This window comes from Puma concolor, chromosome F2 (genome assembly GCF_028749965.1).
Source record: "Puma concolor isolate L17-30 chromosome F2, mPumCon1.1.hap2, whole genome shotgun sequence".
Classification (NCBI taxonomy): Eukaryota; Metazoa; Chordata; class Mammalia; order Carnivora; family Felidae; genus Puma; species Puma concolor.
In genome coordinates this window covers 16,086,108-16,105,581 of record NC_141684.1, presented here as the reverse complement: position 1 = coordinate 16,105,581, position 19,474 = coordinate 16,086,108, and the positions used below count along the sequence as shown (strand labels likewise).

At 50.1% G+C, this 19,474-nt stretch overlaps 1 protein-coding gene across 5 annotated transcripts in view; it reads right to left on the bottom strand.

The window, feature by feature from the left end:
• Positions 1-19,474, bottom strand: part of MTSS1 (MTSS I-BAR domain containing 1) — a 163,324-nt gene that overhangs the window by 36,324 nt on the left and 107,526 nt on the right. For all 5 annotated transcript variants that reach the window (XM_086695052.1, XM_086695053.1, XM_086695055.1 and 2 more), the window contains exon 4: positions 2,196-2,280. In XM_086695052.1, the coding sequence (XP_086551178.1) occupies positions 2,196-2,280 (85 nt within the window). The remainder of the gene's footprint in view (positions 1-2,195; positions 2,281-19,474) is intronic.

Genomic DNA, 19,474 nt, shown 5'->3' with positions numbered 1-19,474 from the left:
GACCAGCGGGGTCACCCCTCTGGCTGCACAACAGAAGCACCTGGAGAGCTTTAAAAAGGTAAGGACGCCAGGGCTGCACCCCATACCTAAAGCCTGGCATACACTTAGAGGGTGGGACCCTGTTATTACTAATTTTTAAAAAGCCAGGGGTGCCTGGATGACTCAGTTAAGCAATCTGACTCCTGATTTGGGCTCAGGTCACGATCTCATGGTTCGTGGGTTCGAGCCCCACATCTGGCTCTGTACTGACAGTCTGGAGTCTGCTCTCCCTCTCTCTCTACCCCACCCCTGCCTGCATACTCTCTCTCTCAAAATAAATACATTATATATATATATATATATATATATATATATATACACATACATACATACACATATATATGTATATGTATGTATATATTTGTATATATACACATATACATATGTATATACATATATGTATACATGTATATGTATGTGTGTGTATATATATATATGTATATATACATACATACATAAAAGAGCCACATGAGTCTGATGTGCATTCAGGATTATAGTCATGACTGTAGGCTAACTGTGGACAGCCTGGAGAAAGAAAAGCTGAATGATGAGCTCTTGGATCAGAGGGTATCCCCAGGGACTCCCTGTATTTTGTGCAGGGTCCCAAACAGATCACACATAAGCACGTGGAAAGGCAGCTCCCCACCCAGAGGAACCATGCAAGGCATGGACCCCCGAGGTTTTTGTCCGTGTAACGGAAGGAAAATGGACACATTCTGACATTTACAGAGATCCTGTCGGAAAATTAGAAAGTGCCCATAAATTGCCTGAATTGCACTGATGAGATGTACTAAGAAGGTGTTCTCAGACTGCCTTTTGATCACAGAGCCTCCTGAAAACCTTCAAGTTCTCGGTACAGTTCCCTCCTTTCCTCATCAGGGTCTACGTGGCACTCCCCCCTTCATACACACTCCCTCCAGCCATCAACACAGCTCCCTCCCTTATTTCTTCCAGGTGTCTGTTCAGACCTCTCTCTGGAAAACACTCCCTCCCTAACCACCCAGGGTCGAATGGCCGCTACCCGTCTCCTCACCGTGTGCCTCCCCTGGTGCCATTCGGCAGCCCCTGACGTCATGTCACGTGTACATAGTGCCCAGAGCGTAAGTCCCATGAGAACAGGACATGGTCCTATTCAGTGCTACACCCCACACTCCCTAACTAAGATAGTGCCTGGCACACAGTAGATGCTCAATAAATCATGGTCGTTGAATTGGTGTCCCCTCATGACTCAAATGTGCAGGCCACAGGCTTGCAAATAAACCCGGGAGACAAGTGTGAGAGGAGGTGCTGCATGGTCTGGGGAGCACCATCCAGGAGCCAGCAGGAGGGAAGGCAGGCAGATGTCATCACCTGCTATCCAGGCACTTTCTGCTGGAAATGTGTAGATGTTTCATTAATTTTCACAACAACCCTTTAGAGACCATTATCCCCATTTTATAGTAGCTATGATTCCTGCATGATTCCAGCACCTGAACGGCCAGTCCAGGGCTCAAACCCAGGCCTGGCCATCTCCAAGACCAGGCACTTCCCAGAATATTCTGCCACCTCCCACAGTGGCCCAGCCAGGGCCAGGGTCAGAGGCATCTCACTTGGGCGTATCTGTAAAGCAGAATGCTATCCGTAAAGCAGAATGGTATGAGAGTGCTGAATTCTGCCCATCTTCTTGGAAGAATGCCCCCCTCCCTCCCACTGACTGGAACACGGGTGACTCCACATCCTGGTGCCAGCCGTTGCCATTTCCACCCATGCTGGCAGCGTGGGGCGCTCGATCGCTACTGCTGTCCTCCATGGAGGGTGGACCCACAGCTGCTCCTCCAGGGGCTCCTGTAGGGGGCGGCTGCACCGTTCTTCCACCAGCGGAGGGCGAGCAGAGACACACAGGAGCACAGAGAAGACCCCCAAAGTGGGGTGCAGGATCCACAAGGGCAGGGACCCAGGCAGGCTGGTTGTCCGCCACATTCCCCGCACCCAGGCCAGTGCTGGCATGCAGCGGGCGACCAACGAATACTCGTTCAATGAGCGAGCAGAGCAATGGGCAGTGGGGACTTCGATGCTATGGGGAGATGATTGCTGCTTCAGGTGGGCAGGCGAGTCACTGCCTCCTTAACCTGAAACCAGCAAGGGCACATGCGATCGGGGCAGGATATGCTCCTCACCTCGAAAACTGCCTCAGCTTGGCTTCTATGCTTCTGTGCCTCATGCACATCCTCGTCAGGGCAGAACCGATCTCCCTGGTACCACCTGAAACAGAAACACACGCAAAGTTGAGGGCAGGAGACACACTGGAATCACTGAAATCTTTAAAAAAATTTTAAGTTTATTTATTTTGAGAGAAACAGTGCCATTGGGGGGAGGGACAGAGAGAGGGAGAGAGAGAGAGAGAGAGAGAGAGAGAGAGAGGGAGAGAGAGAGAGAGGGAGAGAGAGAGAGAGAGACAGAGGGAATCCCAAGCAGGCTCTGCACCATCAGCACAGAGCCTGATGCGGGGCTCGATCCCACAAATCATGAGATCATGACCTGAGCTGAAACTGAGAGTCAGACGCTTAACCGACTGAGCCACCCAGGTGCCCCAGAATCACTGAACTCTTGAAAAGAGAATGAAATAATTTGAAAACAAGCCATATTTCACCATGTGATAAAACCCAAGCCACTGCTTCTCACCACGCATGTGCGCATACACACACACACACACACACACACACACACACACAGGGTGACACATTTTCCTATAATCACCAAAATAGAAGTTACTTTTACTGTATGCAATGCCCAGTAACATTTTATACTCTATCTGATTTTCTTTAAATGCTGTGACCCAGAAATTGGTTTTACAACCCACTACCGGATCATGACCTACAATCTGAAAAACACTTCCCAAGGAAAATGATCAAAATAGTATCCTGACTTTCAAGGAAAAGCTGTTGTTTTCTTCTGTTTTCCACTTCTGGCAAAATAACCCTCTTCACGTTATTTAGAACAGCTAACAAGGCTACTCCGGCTAATTGTTTCAAGATACATATTCTAGAATACGAGTAATTCAGAGACTAGCAAGGCCAAAGCAAAATGAAACAAGGGAGCATTTTCTGAGGGGGTTGGGTAGCACTAGTGAAAGGGGGTCCCGCACTGAACAAATGTCAATGTAAGCTGTAATTCAGTTTTATTTTCCCGAAATTCTGGTCACGCTGCTCCCTTTAGGCACACCCTCTTTAAGACTATTTGTGAAGGGGCGCCTGGGTGGCGCAGTCGGTTAAGCGTCTGACTTCAGCCAGGTCATGATCTCACGGTCCGTGAGTTCGAGCCCCGCGTCAGGCTCTGGGTTGATGGCTCAGAGCCTGGAGCCTGTTTCCAATTCTGTGTCTCCCTCTCTCTCTGCCCCTCCCCCGTTCATGCTCTGTCTCTCTCTGTCCCAAAAATAAATAAACGTTGAAAAAAAAAAAAAAAAAAAGACTATTTGTGAAGTGCCCTTCCTGCCCCCTCCAAGAAACAATGCCCGAATCAGCACTTACTTGGGCGTGGGGAGCACGTCACAACTACAGATGGGAATTCTGCACCAAGCACTGGAAAAGCTCAATTATAAATGTTATGAAAACATTGGGGCTCATGAAATCGGGGGGGGGGGGGGGGTAGAATGTCACATGAAGCACTATTTTTCACAGACAAGGCCTTCAAGGGAAAGCTGTAGGCATTTATGGTAGGTTTAATGAAGCCAAGTTAACGGGAAAGAAATTCCCTCCTTTATTAGTGCTGGTGATGTTATTATGGTTCGTATCTCCCCCTCTGCCTTCTCTTCTAGAAAGGTCAATGTGCTATTTCAGTTCCTCTTATTTGCCATTTTATTCTGCAAAACTAGCAGGTTTTCCAGAACCAAATAAATTAGTGTTAATAGTAATAAGTATTCAATATGAATATTTCTATATTTTAGTCTGAAAAGAGAAGTCTTCTAGAACAATTCTCCCACTCCTCTAAAACAGGGTTTCTCAGGGGTGCCTGGGTGCCTCAGTTGGTTAAGTGTCTGACTCTTGGTTTCAGTCAGATCATGATCTCATGATTCGTGGGATCGAGCCCTGCATCAGGCTCTGTGCTGACAGTGCGGAGCCTGCTTGGGATTCATTCATTCATGCATTCATTCATTCATTCATTCTCTCTCTCTCAAAATAAGCAAGCTTAAAAAAAAAACTCACAGGATTTCTCAGCCTGAAGACTACCCACATGTCAGTCAGATGATTCTTTGTTGGGGGGGGGGGGGGCGGTTATCCTGTACATTGTAGCATGTTTAGCAGTATCCCTGGCCTTGACCTTCCACAAATCAGTAGCAGCCCCCAATTTTGTGACATCTAGACATGTCTCCAGACAGTACAGTGTTCCCTGGGGAGCAAAATCCCAGTTGAGAAGAAGCACTGCTGTAAGAGAACCTGAGCAAGACCTAAAGGTCACCGGAGGCTGACTTTTTTTTTTTTTTTTTTTCAACGTTTATTTATTTTTGGGACACAGAGAGACAGAGCATGAACGGGGGAGGGGCAGAGAGAGAGGGAGACACAGAATTGGAAACAGGCTCCAGGCTCTGAGCCATCAGCCCAGAGCCCGACGCGGGGCTCGAACTCACGGACCGCGAGATCGTGACCTGGCTGAAGTCGGACGCTTAACCGACTGCGCCACCCAGGCACCCCTGAGGCTGACTTTTTAAATGGCCGAAAGTCTTGGTAAAATGTTGCCCTTTAGCCGCTGGCACTTGCAGCCACTCTGGAGTTAGAAACCACCTGGGCATCCCCATCTACTGCAGCTCACCATGCTCCACCCGGGAAAACCAGTAGAGGGCGCTGTTTGCATGCGCACCACTTGCCTCCTGGGCTCTCTACAGGTTCTCCTAAGCCTTTATTGCTTATAAGCAGGGACGAGGAACACTTTATCCCCGGGGAAATATCTCCTATTTTTCCTGGGCCTTCATTTGACTCAAAGTTAATAACCCGGCCATGCAAGCAAACTGGCACACTCATTCACTGCTGGAAGGAGTGTAAACGAGTACTTTTCTGGAGGAGAATGTGGCCGCGTCTATCCAGAAAAGCCTTCAAGACAAGTCCCCTGTTTGACCTGGCAATCCTACTTCTATAAATTTAACCAGAGAAAACAATTAAGGACGAGAGCAAATCCCCACCTATGAGGACAGTCATCGAAATGTTGTTGACGACAAGAAAAACTGGAAGCAAAATCTCACTGTAGGGAGCAGGGCAAATAAAGCATGGAGCACAGACGTACCCTGTCATAGCACGTAGTTACCTAAAATGCAGGACGGTGGTGTTTAAGGTCGTGGGAAGGTATGGCATCTGTATAGAGCTTAGGGTGTGCCAGGCCCTGGGGTAAGCGCTGTGCACACATGAACTCATTCAATCCTGCAAAATCCTCGTTGTGCTAGTATGATTACCCCCGTTCCCATCAGTGCCTTGTGGAATTTGTCCAGGGTCGCGCTGTCAGTAAGTGGGATTCCAACCGAGACTCAAGTTCCAGAGCCTATGCGTTTAACCACCCGGCACACGGCATTTACTACAGACCCAGGAAGGTAGGCAGGGGCAGGACGGAAAGCCTAGAATGAATCCTGCTGAATTTACTTAGCGACACGCTATTATGGGTGTTAGGCCCTTAAAGCCCCGCTCTCAAATTCTGGTTCTGGACCCTAGAAATGTCGAACTGGTCCCAGAGGACTGAGCTCCAATCCTTGCTAGGCTAACACTGAGAGCTAAGTGGGGGGCAGATGCCTCACTGACAACCCATGCCTCAGTTTCCTCAAGATTGATTTCTAGGCTTGGAAATGATCACCTCAAGGTTGGTTCCCTCACCCCATTTCTCTGCTCCATTCTTTCTCTCACCTTCCCAGACATTTTCCATGGACGGCCACCAGTCACGTGTCATCTCCAGGAAAGCCCAATGCTTCCCAGAAACAGCTGACCTACGGTGAGATAACCAGCAGTTTCTAAACATGCTGTCTGTGCTCACCCCCGGGCCCTGCGGCACAGGAAACCCTGAGAGGGGAGGAAATAAAAACCGCAAAGAAAACTTCCAAATGGCAATTGTCTCCGTCCAATTGGCACAGAGCAGATGACATCCTCTGTGGACCCTGGGACCCAGCCGCTGGAGGCACTGCTGATCTAAGCAACATGGGGCACCCTAAAAATAGCTCTATGTGTGGAGGTGCTTAACATCTTATGCTCTTCCTGACCCTGGCTAAAACTTAAAAAAAAAAAAAAAAAATCAGCAAGTTCGAAAGAGCTTTCAGAGGAAACCGGCTGTAGCTACAAAGACAGAGCAGACATGTGGAAGGGCTCTGACTTGACAGTGAGAATATTTATGGAATCAAACGGCTGGGTTGAGACGCTCAGGAGCCTGTGAGTGAGGACAAGCTCTTACTCATTTCTGTGCTGCCTGTACCCAGCACTGGTGCCGGATGAAGGAACCAACATTTACCATTCTGGGAGCAAATCACCACGCTGGCTCTACCTGGAGGCAGGACCACGGACTGGGTTTGTCTTTTCTTTAATCCATAAATCTTGGTGTGTCTTATAAGTGCACACTATACAATGTCCAACATCAACAGGAGATTCTTCTCTTAGAAAAGATCTATACTGATGCGAGCTCAATCTGAAGAGAGAATGGTATATTCGCTTCCTATTGTTTTTGTAATACATTACCACAAACTTACTGACTTAAAGCAACACACATTTATAATCTTATAGTTTTAGAAGTCAGAAATCCAAAATCTGTTTCACTGGGCTAAGATCAAGGCCTTGGGAGGGCTACAGTCCTTCCAGAGGCTCCAGGGGAGAATCTGTTCCTTGCCTCTTCCAGTTTCTAGGGGCTGCCTGCATCCGTTGGCTTGTGGTCTCTTCTAATATCTTCAAAGCCAGCTACTTAGCATCTCTTGTCTTCTCTGACCTCTGCACTGTTCTCACATCTTCTCGGACACTGATTCTCTCTACCTGCTTCCTATAAGAATCCTTGTGATTACACAGACCCAGCTGGAGAATCCAGGATAATCTCCCTGTCTCACGATCCTTAACTGAATCACATCTGCAAAGTCCTTTTGCCTTACACTGTGGTAACATAGTCACAGGCTCCAGGGGCGAAGATGTAGACATCTTTGGGGAGGCATTACCCTGCCTACCAGCACTGCATAAGAGTTGCTCATTTGGAGAGTGCAGAGGGGCAACGCGTGTCTCACCAGAGCCTATGAATTGTCAGCTGGTTAAGTCCGGGCCAATGATCTAATTCCACCCCCACCCCCCACTCCCGGCAGTGGCTGGTCTAGGGGTGGGACAAGGAGGAGAGGTTGGAGAGGTTGTCATAGAAGCCTGTGGGGAAAAGACCCTGATCTGAACATCAACACAACAAAGAGACACCACAGGATGTAAACAGAAGCAGGGTGCCCAGTTACTGCAGTCACCTATCATCATGGCCATGGGGACACCTGCCTCAGGATGAGACCCGTCCTCTGAAACTAACACACACAGCCTGGTCTTCCTCTGGACCCAGAGCTCCTGTTTTGTAAGAGCATACATCTCCTTTTTTTTTTTTTTTTTTTAATGTTTATTTTTGAGAGACAGGGTGCATGAGCAAGGGAGGGACAGACAAAGTGGGGGACAGAGGATCCAAAGCGGGCCCTGAACTAACAGCAGACAGCCTGACATGGGGCTCGAGCTCACAAACCGTGATGAGATCACGACCTGAGCTGAAGTCAGACGCTTAACGGACTGAGCCACCCAGGTGCCCCACATCTCCTTATTTTTAAAGCCACTTTGATTTGGTTTTGTTTCTTGCCAGTTGAAAGGAGAAGAGAGCAGGGAGCAAGGGCCTCCCGTGCTTCCCCGTAGCACCAGGAAGCAAGCTGCTGCTGAAAGAAATAACGGTCTCCAAGTGGCTGCGGATGTAGATATACCTTATGGCAAAAATCTTAATTCTTTTCCATGTGGCACATGTAAGAGCTTTCTCCTGTAACAAGCAAAGGTTTTTCATAATAAAGTAGCACAAATCAGTCAGTGATCTAAATTGGATGGACTGCAAAGGAGCCCAACAGTGGAGAAAAAAGAATAGGGTCCAGAGGCTAGACTAGCAAAGTACGAATGTCGGGGTAGAATACTATGTTTTGCACCTGAAGACACTTAAAAATTCCATAAGTGTTTGCTGAGTGGTGCACCAGTTTCCTGGGGCTTCCGTAACCAAGCACCCCAAACCAGCGGGCTTAACACAGCCACAACGTACTGTCCTCACACGTCTAGAGGCCAGGAGTCTGATGGGGCCGTGCTCCCCTGGGAACCTGCAAAGGAGAATCCTTCCTGCCTCTTCCCAGCTTCTGGTGGTTCCAGACAATTCCTGGCTTGTCAAAGCTTCACTCCCGACTGTGTCTTCATTTTCGAGTGGAGGTCTCCCCTGTGCGCCCGTCTTCACATGAGGCATCTGTGCCTGTGTCTGCATGTGTCTGTGTCCACATTTCTCTCTTCTTTTAAAGACACCAGCCACACTGGATTAGGGCCCACCCTAATGACCTCACCTGAACTTGATTACACCTGCAAAAACCTTATGTCCAAATAAGGTCATATTCACAGATACTGGGGGGGGGGGGGGACTTCAACCTATCTTTCTAGAAGACTCAATGCACCCATGATGGGGATCTACCATGCAGCAAGAATTAAAGTGATTCTGAAGAGGACAACAAGGGTCTGACCCTTAAGGGGCCAGCAGACTGTCTGGTAGGGATAGCTACGAAATGGGGCAAAGGATGCAACCTTTGCAGCATCCCTGTGGGGTTGGTATTCTCATCCCCATTTTATAAATGGAAAAAACGAGCTCAGAAGAGTTCGCTAACTTGCTGAGGGCTACAGGGCTGGGAAGCGCAGAGCCAAGATCCAAGCCCCACTTTTACTGATACTGAAAGGCCCTTTCCCACTATGATAAGCTGGAGACATTCCCAACTGAGGACAAAGAGGCACGCTAAAATAACAGAATGCAAACTATTTAATGCCATTTTGGGGATGATAAGGGAAAATAAGGAGCTGCTATCATCCCTCCCCACCCCCCCCCCCAACAAAGTCCTAAACGGCTACACCCTTCAGAACGCAACTGGCCACAGTGGCTTTGCAAAGGCGGGACCATGGGGCACACCCAGTGGCATCGTCCCATCCGCCCACGCTGCCTCATTTGCAGGCGGCTTCCGTCTCCCCACGCAGCAGGGGACTAATGCACAGGCCATGGAGGGGTCTAGAGCATGCAGGTGGCCAGCGAGGACTGAAAAGCCAGTCTGTCAGGCCCAGCTTCTGTGGCAGAAGGGGGGAGGGGGGAGCAAGATTTAAGAAGCGCTCGAGTCGAAGCGCAGGGTGACAATAAGTCACTGTGCGTCCCGGAGGCCCTCTGAGGGCTCATGTTGTTGGGAAGCCTGATTAGCAGTCAGAAAGAACCACTGGACAGGAGGGCTCTCTCTGAGGCCTCTGCAGGAGAGGGCTCAACAGGACGGGGCCCCCCACCTACTGCGGGGTTTGCCGACCCCAACACTGCTTACATCTTGGACCAAATCCTTCTTTGTTGCACGGGGCTGCCCCGAGCACTGCTGGGTGAAACACACCCCAAGTCGTGAGGACCAGAAATGTCGCTAGACATTTGCCAGGGCGGGGAGGGGGGGCAAAATGGCCCCTGTCGAGAACCACCGGCCAAGGGGGAATTGTGACCTTTTCCCATAAGAGGGCTCGCTGATCTTGGTGCTGGGTCTTGAGAAGCCACAGGTGACATATTCAGCTGTACCAGCAGCGGCTAGGAGAGGGGGCTAAGCTCGCCACCCACCCCCGGCTTCCTAAGCACAGAGGCAACAGGAGCCTCCTGTTGATGTGACCAAGAAAATACTCCACTCGCCGTTAAAGAAACATTAATTTCAAAACACACGGCTGACATTCCCCACAAAGTCAACAGGCACTAACTCCCTCCCCTGCAGCCTTAGGGACACATTAATTCCACCAGAGGCAGCTTATGTTCAACTGTAAAAACAGCTGTGAAAGGGAGGCGGAAGAGTCCACGTGAGGCAAGACCCCAGGCACAGAAGACCCACCTCGGGTGGAGTTAGGAAGGGCTCCTTTGTGGGACCCACGAGAGCTCAGAGGAACAGGGCGGTGGAGTAAGTGACCTCCAAGCGCCCAGCAGCTCGTGACTTCTATCTGGACGCAGGCCAGCAATGCACTGACAGCCCCAAAGCGTCTCTGAAGATGGGTGACACCGGACACCAAACAGGCGTCACAAAACCCTCACTCTGTCCTTGTTGCACCCGGATGCATGAAATTGCTTCCTGCGCCCATCCGGTTAAAGTTTAACAGATCTAAGATGGGTGGCCGTGTGTGGTTCCCAGGCATATGACCACCAATCACACCAAATGCACCAAACACATCAATTTCAGACTGGAGGTCACCCCTGTGACACATTTTTATCAGGAATCTTTTTCCAAAACGTATCTGCTTTATCCACACCAAATCTTACCTCTTGTGGTATGTGACCCTGTCCCCTTCCCCCACTGACCTCAGAAGAGTTCTGGGGGCCCAGTCCCAGCTGCATTCCACCCACCCCACACCACATACCTGACTGACATGTGGCCCCCAAGCAGCCTGCAGGCCCTGGGGCTCCCACAGCCCCACTCTCACTGTGGCCAATCCGGAGTCGTGGCACCAGCTCCCTGTCCTCTCCCAGACTAACACGGGGATCAAGAAGAAAAGCAGTAGAGAGGTTAAGAGAGCTCGGCTTTGAAGTCAAACAATGTGGATTCAAAGCCCAGCTCCCCCCCCCCCCCCCAGCTCACTAGCTGTGTGACCTCGGGAAGGGTCTAACTTTCTTAGACTCACATGTGGATGACTGTACTCTAACAAACAGCGAGCCCGACTCATGTTTCAGGTCATCTCTGTTGTGCACATCACACCCGAAGAGCATCACCTGTGATTCAGAGTTTGGGCTTCTTGTGAAATAGTCTGAGTATCCCAGATTTTTATAGTCTTGTCCCCTGATCTTTCACAATTGCCTCATCCATATGTCATCTGATGGTGACATTTCTGTCTAAAAGCAACTTGCTTCTAGCCTATCTTTTAAGCATTCCACTTACTGTGCAGAAATAACCAATCTTGGTTTTTACACTCATATTCCAAAGATTTACCGACCTTATAATTAAATAACTTCATGAGGGTCCGTAACATGTGGATATACAGAAAAAGGTCCACCAGCTATGAGCTTACGAAAGGCAGGGGTTGGTATAGTTTATAGAGAAACACGGAGTGCTGGATACATCAATGGGCCAGTTAAGTAGGGCTTTGGTGTGGCAATAGTCAGCCAAGTCCTACAGGAGGGCAGACGCCAGAGGAACTGTGGCCTGACTGGAGCAACCACCCACATCAGTGCACCAGCCATCGCAGCACAGCCCTCCCTTCTATCCATGTGGAATATCGCCCTTCTCCAAGGAGCTGGCTAATGAGAACATGGAAGGCAAGTTAACAGTACAGAGGGTGGTTTCTGCAAAAGCCCAGATAATTCCTTCTTCCCAAACATCTCAGGAGACCAAAGCTGGGAAGGAGCAGTTCAGAGGGTCTGCCTTGGAAAGGCCGTACTTATGTTCACATCAGCGAAGTGGTCATTTGATGGTACTCAAAGCTCTAGCTTCAAGGGGTTCATGGTCAGCCGACTGCAGTGAGCCTCAGTCTCTCAGTGTTCCAGGTCTCCAAAACAGGCAGGCAGCTGTCCTTGACTAGCCAGCGTTTGAAGGTGTCCCCAGCCTTACTTCTCTGTTGTTTATTTTTACGTTGCAAAGATCAAGACAGTTGCGTCACTAGCCTCCTTCCAGCAAAGGATGGAAAGGAAAGGTCCTATGGAATCCACTGCTTGGTACCATCATCGGCCACTCAGGGGATCCTTCTGCAATGGCTCATGGCAGGTTGTAGTATCACAGGCTCAGTATATGAGGAAAGAGTGTGTCTGTCCTTTCTCTCAAGCCCCTGCTCTTCAACAGCGCAGAAGTCTTAAAATGTCAGGTGTCTTTCACCTTGATGACCGGCTGGAAGACTGCCCAGGCATTGCATCACAGAACCTGCCTCGGCATGCGTCAGCTGCCACTGTGGCCAGACGGAACAGGGCGCGGCTGGGGACACCATCTGCCACCCTGGGGGACGCCTGGAGGCCAGCACGCGCCACGGCCACCGTGGCTCCACACGCACACCAGTGCCACACCTGACAAGGAAGCTGGAACCCCACTTCTGCGATCTTGCAGGTGGGTTTCAGGGTTCTTACAACTCTAAGTGATGGTACCTGGACTCCAGAAGGGAAAGTAAAAGTGTCTCAAGATGGCACCTGAGCGTGAGCCTGAATTCGAATAAGATTATGCCTGGAAAAGCTCAACCACGATGCCCTGGCTAACAAAGACCACATGCTATCCAAATATCCGGTTCAAGGGGCCACGTCCAAAGGCCACCACTGCCACATGGATGAAAAGATGGGTCTGTAGGGAGCACTTCGGCACTGCAGGCAGGGGACCAACTGGACCTCAGGAGGAGGCGGGCATACCTGCTGGAGGCTCTAGAAACTGACCCCCAGGCTGGACCAGATGACCCTCCCTCCTCCTTCGAGGGAAAGCATCCCATGGCAGCCAGGATGCTGGAGAAGAGACGGGGCAGCATTCCTGTACTCAACAAACACTGAGGAAATGTCACCGTGGTCCCATCACTGTGCTATGAACAGGGAGACAGCCCCGGCCCTCGTTTCACCTACACGTGGAAGCAGGGAATTTTCAGGGTGACCCTTGGGCTGGAAAGTACCTTAGAAAACTCACAAAGCAACACACCAGCAGTTCCCTACCGCTTGGCATCACACTCTTGCCTTTAATTAACAGAGAAGCTTCTGATGCCCTCTCAGGAGTCCCACACTGGCTGCCCTCTCTCTTGTTTGGGAAACACACCCTTGCCCATCCCCGTGCACTTTTGAGGCGGATGGCTTCTGCCGGGGGCCCCTTCATTTTCATTAAAGGTCAAAGAAGGCCACTCAGGATATTAAGAACAAATTAGCTGCGTTTCTTTTGGCTTCATCAGCATTTTATTTTTATCCTCAGACCCAAGAGAAATGGACGACAGGGAGGAGGTGGCATCATCTGATGCCCTACATTTGTTTAACTACAGGGAGGGGAGAATCAGGGGAGGGGGAGAGAAAAACAACCAGTTCCTATCGCGGTTACCACCCAGACCGTTTACATCAGCCACGTAAGCTCGCTCTGCTCCGTAGAGACACTTTGAGGCTTCAATCACTGAACAGCATCCACACACCTTAGGTTAGCCCTGGCGGTGGTTTCAAGAACCCCCAGCACTTCTGTATGAGCTACTCGGCTTCTTAGATCACCCAAACGCTCTTGCAACAAATACACGATCTGATTTCAAGGAAACTAACGGATGAGAAAGGTGCGTACGGTTTTAAGCAGTGGAAGGATCTGCCCCTTTGTCCTCATGGGGTCCCTTAGGACAAAAGTGAAAAACGTAGAAGATTTGTCAAAAATAAACCGTTACAGCTCCCCGCAAAGGAAGCGTAACTTCCCTTTTGCTACAATGGCAATCCTAACAACCCGCTTCCATCTTCACGGAAGAGACAAACACATGGAGTTTCCTGTTTGAAAAACTGGATTGTTCAGCTACTGTATGTGGCTGAGGCAACGGACAATCCAGCTGGTGTTTACGGGACAGCTAATACTGTGCGCTCAGCAAATGCTGGAGAGGGTCAGCAGCACATTTTGGGAAGACACCCTCGTGCCCACGTGCGGGGTGGAAGGCACTGCAAACTGTTATCAGCTGACACTCTTGCAGCCAAGCTCACACTCCCCAGCCTCTCCCACTTCACGACTTTTCAAAAAGCAGAGGAAACAAAACCACACACAGCCCTACCACCATCTGGCGGCTTCAGCAAGCACGAGATTCTGGCAGGCACGGTACTGGCAGCCACAGAGACCAATATTCCTCTTTCTTTGTTGCTGTTTTAAAAGCAAAGCGAGAGTGGTAATATGGAAACACAAACACACGGACCCGCTCACACTCTGGGGAAGACGGAGCAGCAGCAAACGCATTCCGACAGGGATCCTTCCCCACCGTCATTTCAGATGGAAAGGCAGCAGGCTGAAAGACGCCGTGGGGGCGATCACCCAGGAAACGTCTCCGGCCCTCTGCCACCTGCCATTGGTAACGCCCACCACGAGGGTCTGCCTCTGACCCGCGGGCGCAGAGAGGTGCTCCCGCTGGAGGCAGGTGCACGACTCAAGGATGCCAACTCGGGCCAGCGAAGCAGATGTGGGCCGCTGTGTCTTCTTGGCTTGTGAAATTGAACTGTCGGGCAGATAAGATGCTTACAGCCACAGATCTGGGCATTACCTCTCAGGAGGCCTTCAGGGAAGGCCAGATGATTTAGAAGGGGGCCTGATGAACCCTACAGACACAGAACAGGGCAGTTATTCGAGGGATCAGAGAGAGCCTGACACATCCATCTCCTCGAAAGGGATGACACCCCAGAGAGTGAGCCCTTGATGCTGCCTCTGGAGCTATGCCCTGGTTCTGCTTCTGCTGGTGACCAGACAGACCCTCCTTGGGACTAACAATTTATGTTTAAAACCTCTGCTATCCAGGGGTGCCTGGGTGGCTCAGTCACTTAAGGGTTCGACTCTGGGTTTTGGCTCAGGTTGTGATCCCAAGGTTTGTGAGTTCAGGCCCCACATGGGGCTCTGCACTGATGGTGCTGAGCCTGCTTGGGATCCTCTCTCTCCTTCTCTCTCTCTCCCCCTCCCCCACGTGTGTGCTCACACTCTCTCTCTCAAAATAAATAAATAAAACTCAAAAAAACCAAAAACAAAACAAAACCTCTGCTATCCAGAATCAGGCTACCCTCATGGGTTGCTGGCCTAAGAACTATTTTACTCCTTTAAGGGGCTTCTGTACATCCCCGAACTCTGCCAGAATGTGTCGACTTTATCAGCTCTCAGGAAGCAATCTTGCTGCTTTCCAAGTTATTAGGAACAGCTACCATTTTCTGACTGCTTGTAATCTAATAGGCACCTGCAAGCACATTGTATTCAATTTTTAGAACCTCATTCTACGCCTCATATAGGTATCATTATAAAGTAGGTATTCTTATTCTCATTTTACAGATAAGGGCAAGGAAGCTCAGAGAAGTTAAGTAATTTGCCCAAGGTGCCACAGTAGAGTTCAGGTTTGGGATCCAGGGCTGAGTCTATAGAACTTTTAAACATTCTTCAGGATATCTCATTATTACAAATACATCTCAAAATATTTGATAGATGAGAAATTAGGTGTTCACCAACCCCCCCCCCCCCGCCCCCACTGTTTAACTCCACTCAGATATCTGTTTTATCAGGCAGACTTCACTGTCACCACTTCCTTGCTGGACTATGAACAGGCCCTGGCTTCAGGGTGGACACAGAGGGTCTCAGCACGTCACCATCTGCTAGCTTCCTTTGGAGGGGGTGCTATTTATTCATGCAGAGGACCCTGGACCCTTCCCTACTCACTAGGAGTATCTTTCCCAAAATCATCCTTTCAGCTTCTGCCCCATCCCAGGAGGGACCTCTGGAGTACAGTTTCATGGTGACGCTATCTTTACTCAGCCAAACTACAGACTTTTTCTTTTCTACTAACATGGTGTCTCATAAAACAGCACAGGATGGGATGTGTGCATATCCCTGGACATAGCAGGTGCTCAGCAAACCTGAGTACGTGGGAAGTGGCAGGCATGCCAAGCTGCGAGTTCCAGGCCTCTAACACTGGCTCTTCCAAATTCTCTTAGCACCCCTCCCTGCTCCCCACTCCTCTCCCGTGCCTGCTGCACACCCCCTCCTACCACTGCGACAGGGAACTAATCAAGAGAAGCTAAGATATAAGATTCTAGAGGAAGAATGGCCACAATCAGCCTAGATTCCACCAGTGGCACACAGGCACGCAGTCAGACTTCTGGTCACTGACAGGGACTCATCTACTGTCTCATATTCCTCTTCCCCTCCATTTGTATCTCAAGCTGCACCTTCCCCAAACGGTGTCTGGATGAATATTTGGATGGCTTCTGATCTATTAGAAACCGGAACACTAACCAGAACAGACAACAGCAGGCTGGCTCGTAACAACCAGAGAAAGCAGGTATAGGGCTCAGGCAGGCAAGAGAGCAGCACCATGATGCAACCCAAGCATCCTGAGGACCCTATAGGCCCCCAGCCTGCTGTTCAACGCAAGGGCGTAAACTGGCTTTAGGGTCTAGTTCCCCAGCCGAGTCTCAAGGTCAACAGTAGCGATGTGAACCCAAAACTATTTTCAGTTATTTCTAGGTCTCCTTACTGCTCCGGCCCAATTTTCATTAAAGCAGGATACAACTCTAGCATCCTAATGACCCTCTGAGGTTGACCTAACTGGCCTGCATGATACGCCCCTGAGAGCCGGTCACGGGATGGGATGTGGACTTTCTACTCGATGAGCAGAGCTACTCTTGTCCTTCTTCCTGCTCTGTTCTCCTGTGTCCTTCTCTTCCCCAGTTCTTCTAACAGAGCACAAATACTTCCTGAGGACAATAACTATTCGTGAGTGGTTTAAACCCAACTGTTGCCCAGTCATCAAACAAACCCAACAGGAAGTTGCCAGAAAGCACGGGACTGGCCCTGTGTTCCGAGGGGGACTGCAGGAGTCAGGGTAACACAGGGGCTTTCCCTGCTTCGTCAAGTTCACTGCCTGACCGCAGAGGACTAGCTGGGTTTGGTTTAGTGCCACTGCACTGTGTATGTTCTGGTTGCCAACAGCTGTTCCTTCAGTGGGCTCGTGTGTTCCTTTCCTCTTCCCTGGGGAATGATTCTGTGTTTCTAACCAGCTCCCAGGTGAGGCCAACTTGCTGCCAGACCAGCAGCTACACTATGGGCCGAGGGTCGTGCATTAGCCAATACACCTTTCCCAAACTCCCTGAGAATCCACCACCACAGGGATCCCCCACCCCGCAGGCAAAACCTAGGTGGGCCAGATGTCCTAGACTTGGGAGGAGGGACACAGGGGATGCCATACCCCCACAGGACACCGGGGCCTGCTGTTGGGACAGCCTCCTGCTGGTGAAGCTTCCTCACCCCTCACCAGAGGTTCCCCTGCCAACACACGGAACTGCAAATCTGGGTCCAGAGAGAAAAAGAGAACTCAGGAGCATTCGACAACATGTGAGGGGAAAACGGCTGGACACAAGCTAAGTGCAGGTCACAAAGCGGTCCTTGGTTCCCACTGGCCTCCATGTCCCCCCATTAGGTAGGACATTAACTAGCCTTCAGAGTGACTCAGTATAAAAAAGTGGGCAGGGGGGGTGCTTGGGTGGCTCAGTCAGTTGAGTGTCCAACTTCAGCTCAGGTCATGACCTGACAGTTCAAGAGATCGAGCTCTGCATCGGGTTTGCTGCTGTCAGCACAGAGCATGCTTCGGATCCTCTGTCCCCCTCTGTCTCTGCCCCTCCCCGACTCATCCTCTCCTCCCCTTTCTCTCTCAAAAATAAATAAACATTAAAAGAAAAAAAAAGCATGGAGTAAGCTTTCCCCTCTGCCCTATGGAGGATTAGTACCTCATAGGGCTCCAGCACATGCGGTTAAGGATGGGACAATGCAGGAAGGGAGAGCAAGGGAAACTAAGGGGACCAGACGTTGCTAGCTCACCTGCCTCTTTCCTACACTGTGATGCATTACCACACCGGTGACGCCGCCCTGGGCTTCCTACTTCCTGGGCCTGGGTCCCCCACTCCCTCACGGACAGCAACAGCGGCCCAGCCAGCTCTGAATTCCCAGAGTCGGGCAAGATGTGTGGCCCAGAATAAAGGCTCCAGAGATATTTGCAGACAAAGGAAACCAAAACAGAAATAATTTTTTTTAATTGGACAATAACTCATCCTGAAGCATAACGCAGATACTCCCAGCATGTGGGCAGCTGGGTTACATCTGAGCTCCCAGGAGGGGGCAATGAGCAGTTCTTTATCAGAGTTACACTCAATTGTGGGTCCTGGCTGTCCCATGGTGTGAAAACAAAAGAGGCGGGAGTTCTGACCCCTGTGAGCTCTGGGAGGCCTGCCTGGCTTGAGGTTCCAGATCATTTAGTGAAAGGCTATACCTAGATGCTAATCTAATAAAGAATATTTAGATCAAAGCTCGGCTGTTTTGCCTGTGCAAGTAAAATTATAGGGGTACCTACTATGTGCACGGGATTATGGAACAATGGATTCTTCTACCATGTAGGAAAGTGCACAAAAGAAAAAAAAACAGGGCAAAATCAAGAGGAGTATTTTTATTAGCCTTTTTTGACAGGGCACTGATACGGCCCTCGGAAGTCCCCATCAGGATGGAACAGGGCCCATTAAAATGTTCACCATATTCAGAACATATATTTTTTTTTTTTTAGAAGATAATTACTAACAGTCTCAGGAAGCTTCAGATCTCCTTACATGCTATTAGAAAAGCCTTTGCAGGCGCAGCTCTGTTGCCATGACAACGATCACTTGGCTGAGGTATAAAGAAGGACGAGGGACCCACCAAATGGTATTCTCAACAGTAAGCCCAGAGGTTTCTTAAAGCCACTTTCTAAAGAAGCTTCAGCGTCTAGAGGTTAGAGAATGTTACACGCCGAATGAGACCTACAGGCGACCCAGTTTTAGCATGTTACTGGCATTTTTTTTGTCACCCCTGCCAAACAGTCGCCTAGACTCAGGTGAAGTATCTCCCAGGCCAGAGCACTTCCTCTGTCCCATGCTTGGAGGGAGGAAGGAGGCGGGGGACCCGTCCTCTGCAATCCTTGGAGTGAAGTGAATACAGGTGTAGTTGTGGGAGGGGTGGGAGCTCTCATCTGAAGAGGCTCTCCCGTTCCAAGCAGAAGGTTTGGGTAAAACACGCTGACCTCTTTGGTGACACCTACCATTAGCTCAATGAGGCCGAACAAAACAGAAACAGCCACGGAAGATAGTTTGTCCTAGGTATTAAGTACAGGGCCAGTTTCTAATTCCAGCGATTAAATGCCACCCGGAAATTTCATGACTTCACTGTCCTACTGTTACCCTAAACAGAAACAGCACACCAGGCACCCTAATGGTATTACTCAGTGAACCACTTGGGAGGCTGTATATGGCAAAAACATAACCACATGCCCTGTGTCCACATGTGTCAACAGTGCGCGGACCCACGGGAGAGGAACCCACCGTGACGTGCGCCTCTTCAGTCACCTCTGCAGAGCGTCACCGAGGGCGGCCTCTCCCAGGGCCCCAGGCACCAGACACCTTTGAGATGGATGCAGAAGGATGCTCAGGGAGCTCCCAGGGGAACACATCTATGTAGAGCAGGTTGGGAGAAGGGGACAGGGCGGAACCGGGGGCACCGCCGGCTAAGTAACTTGCA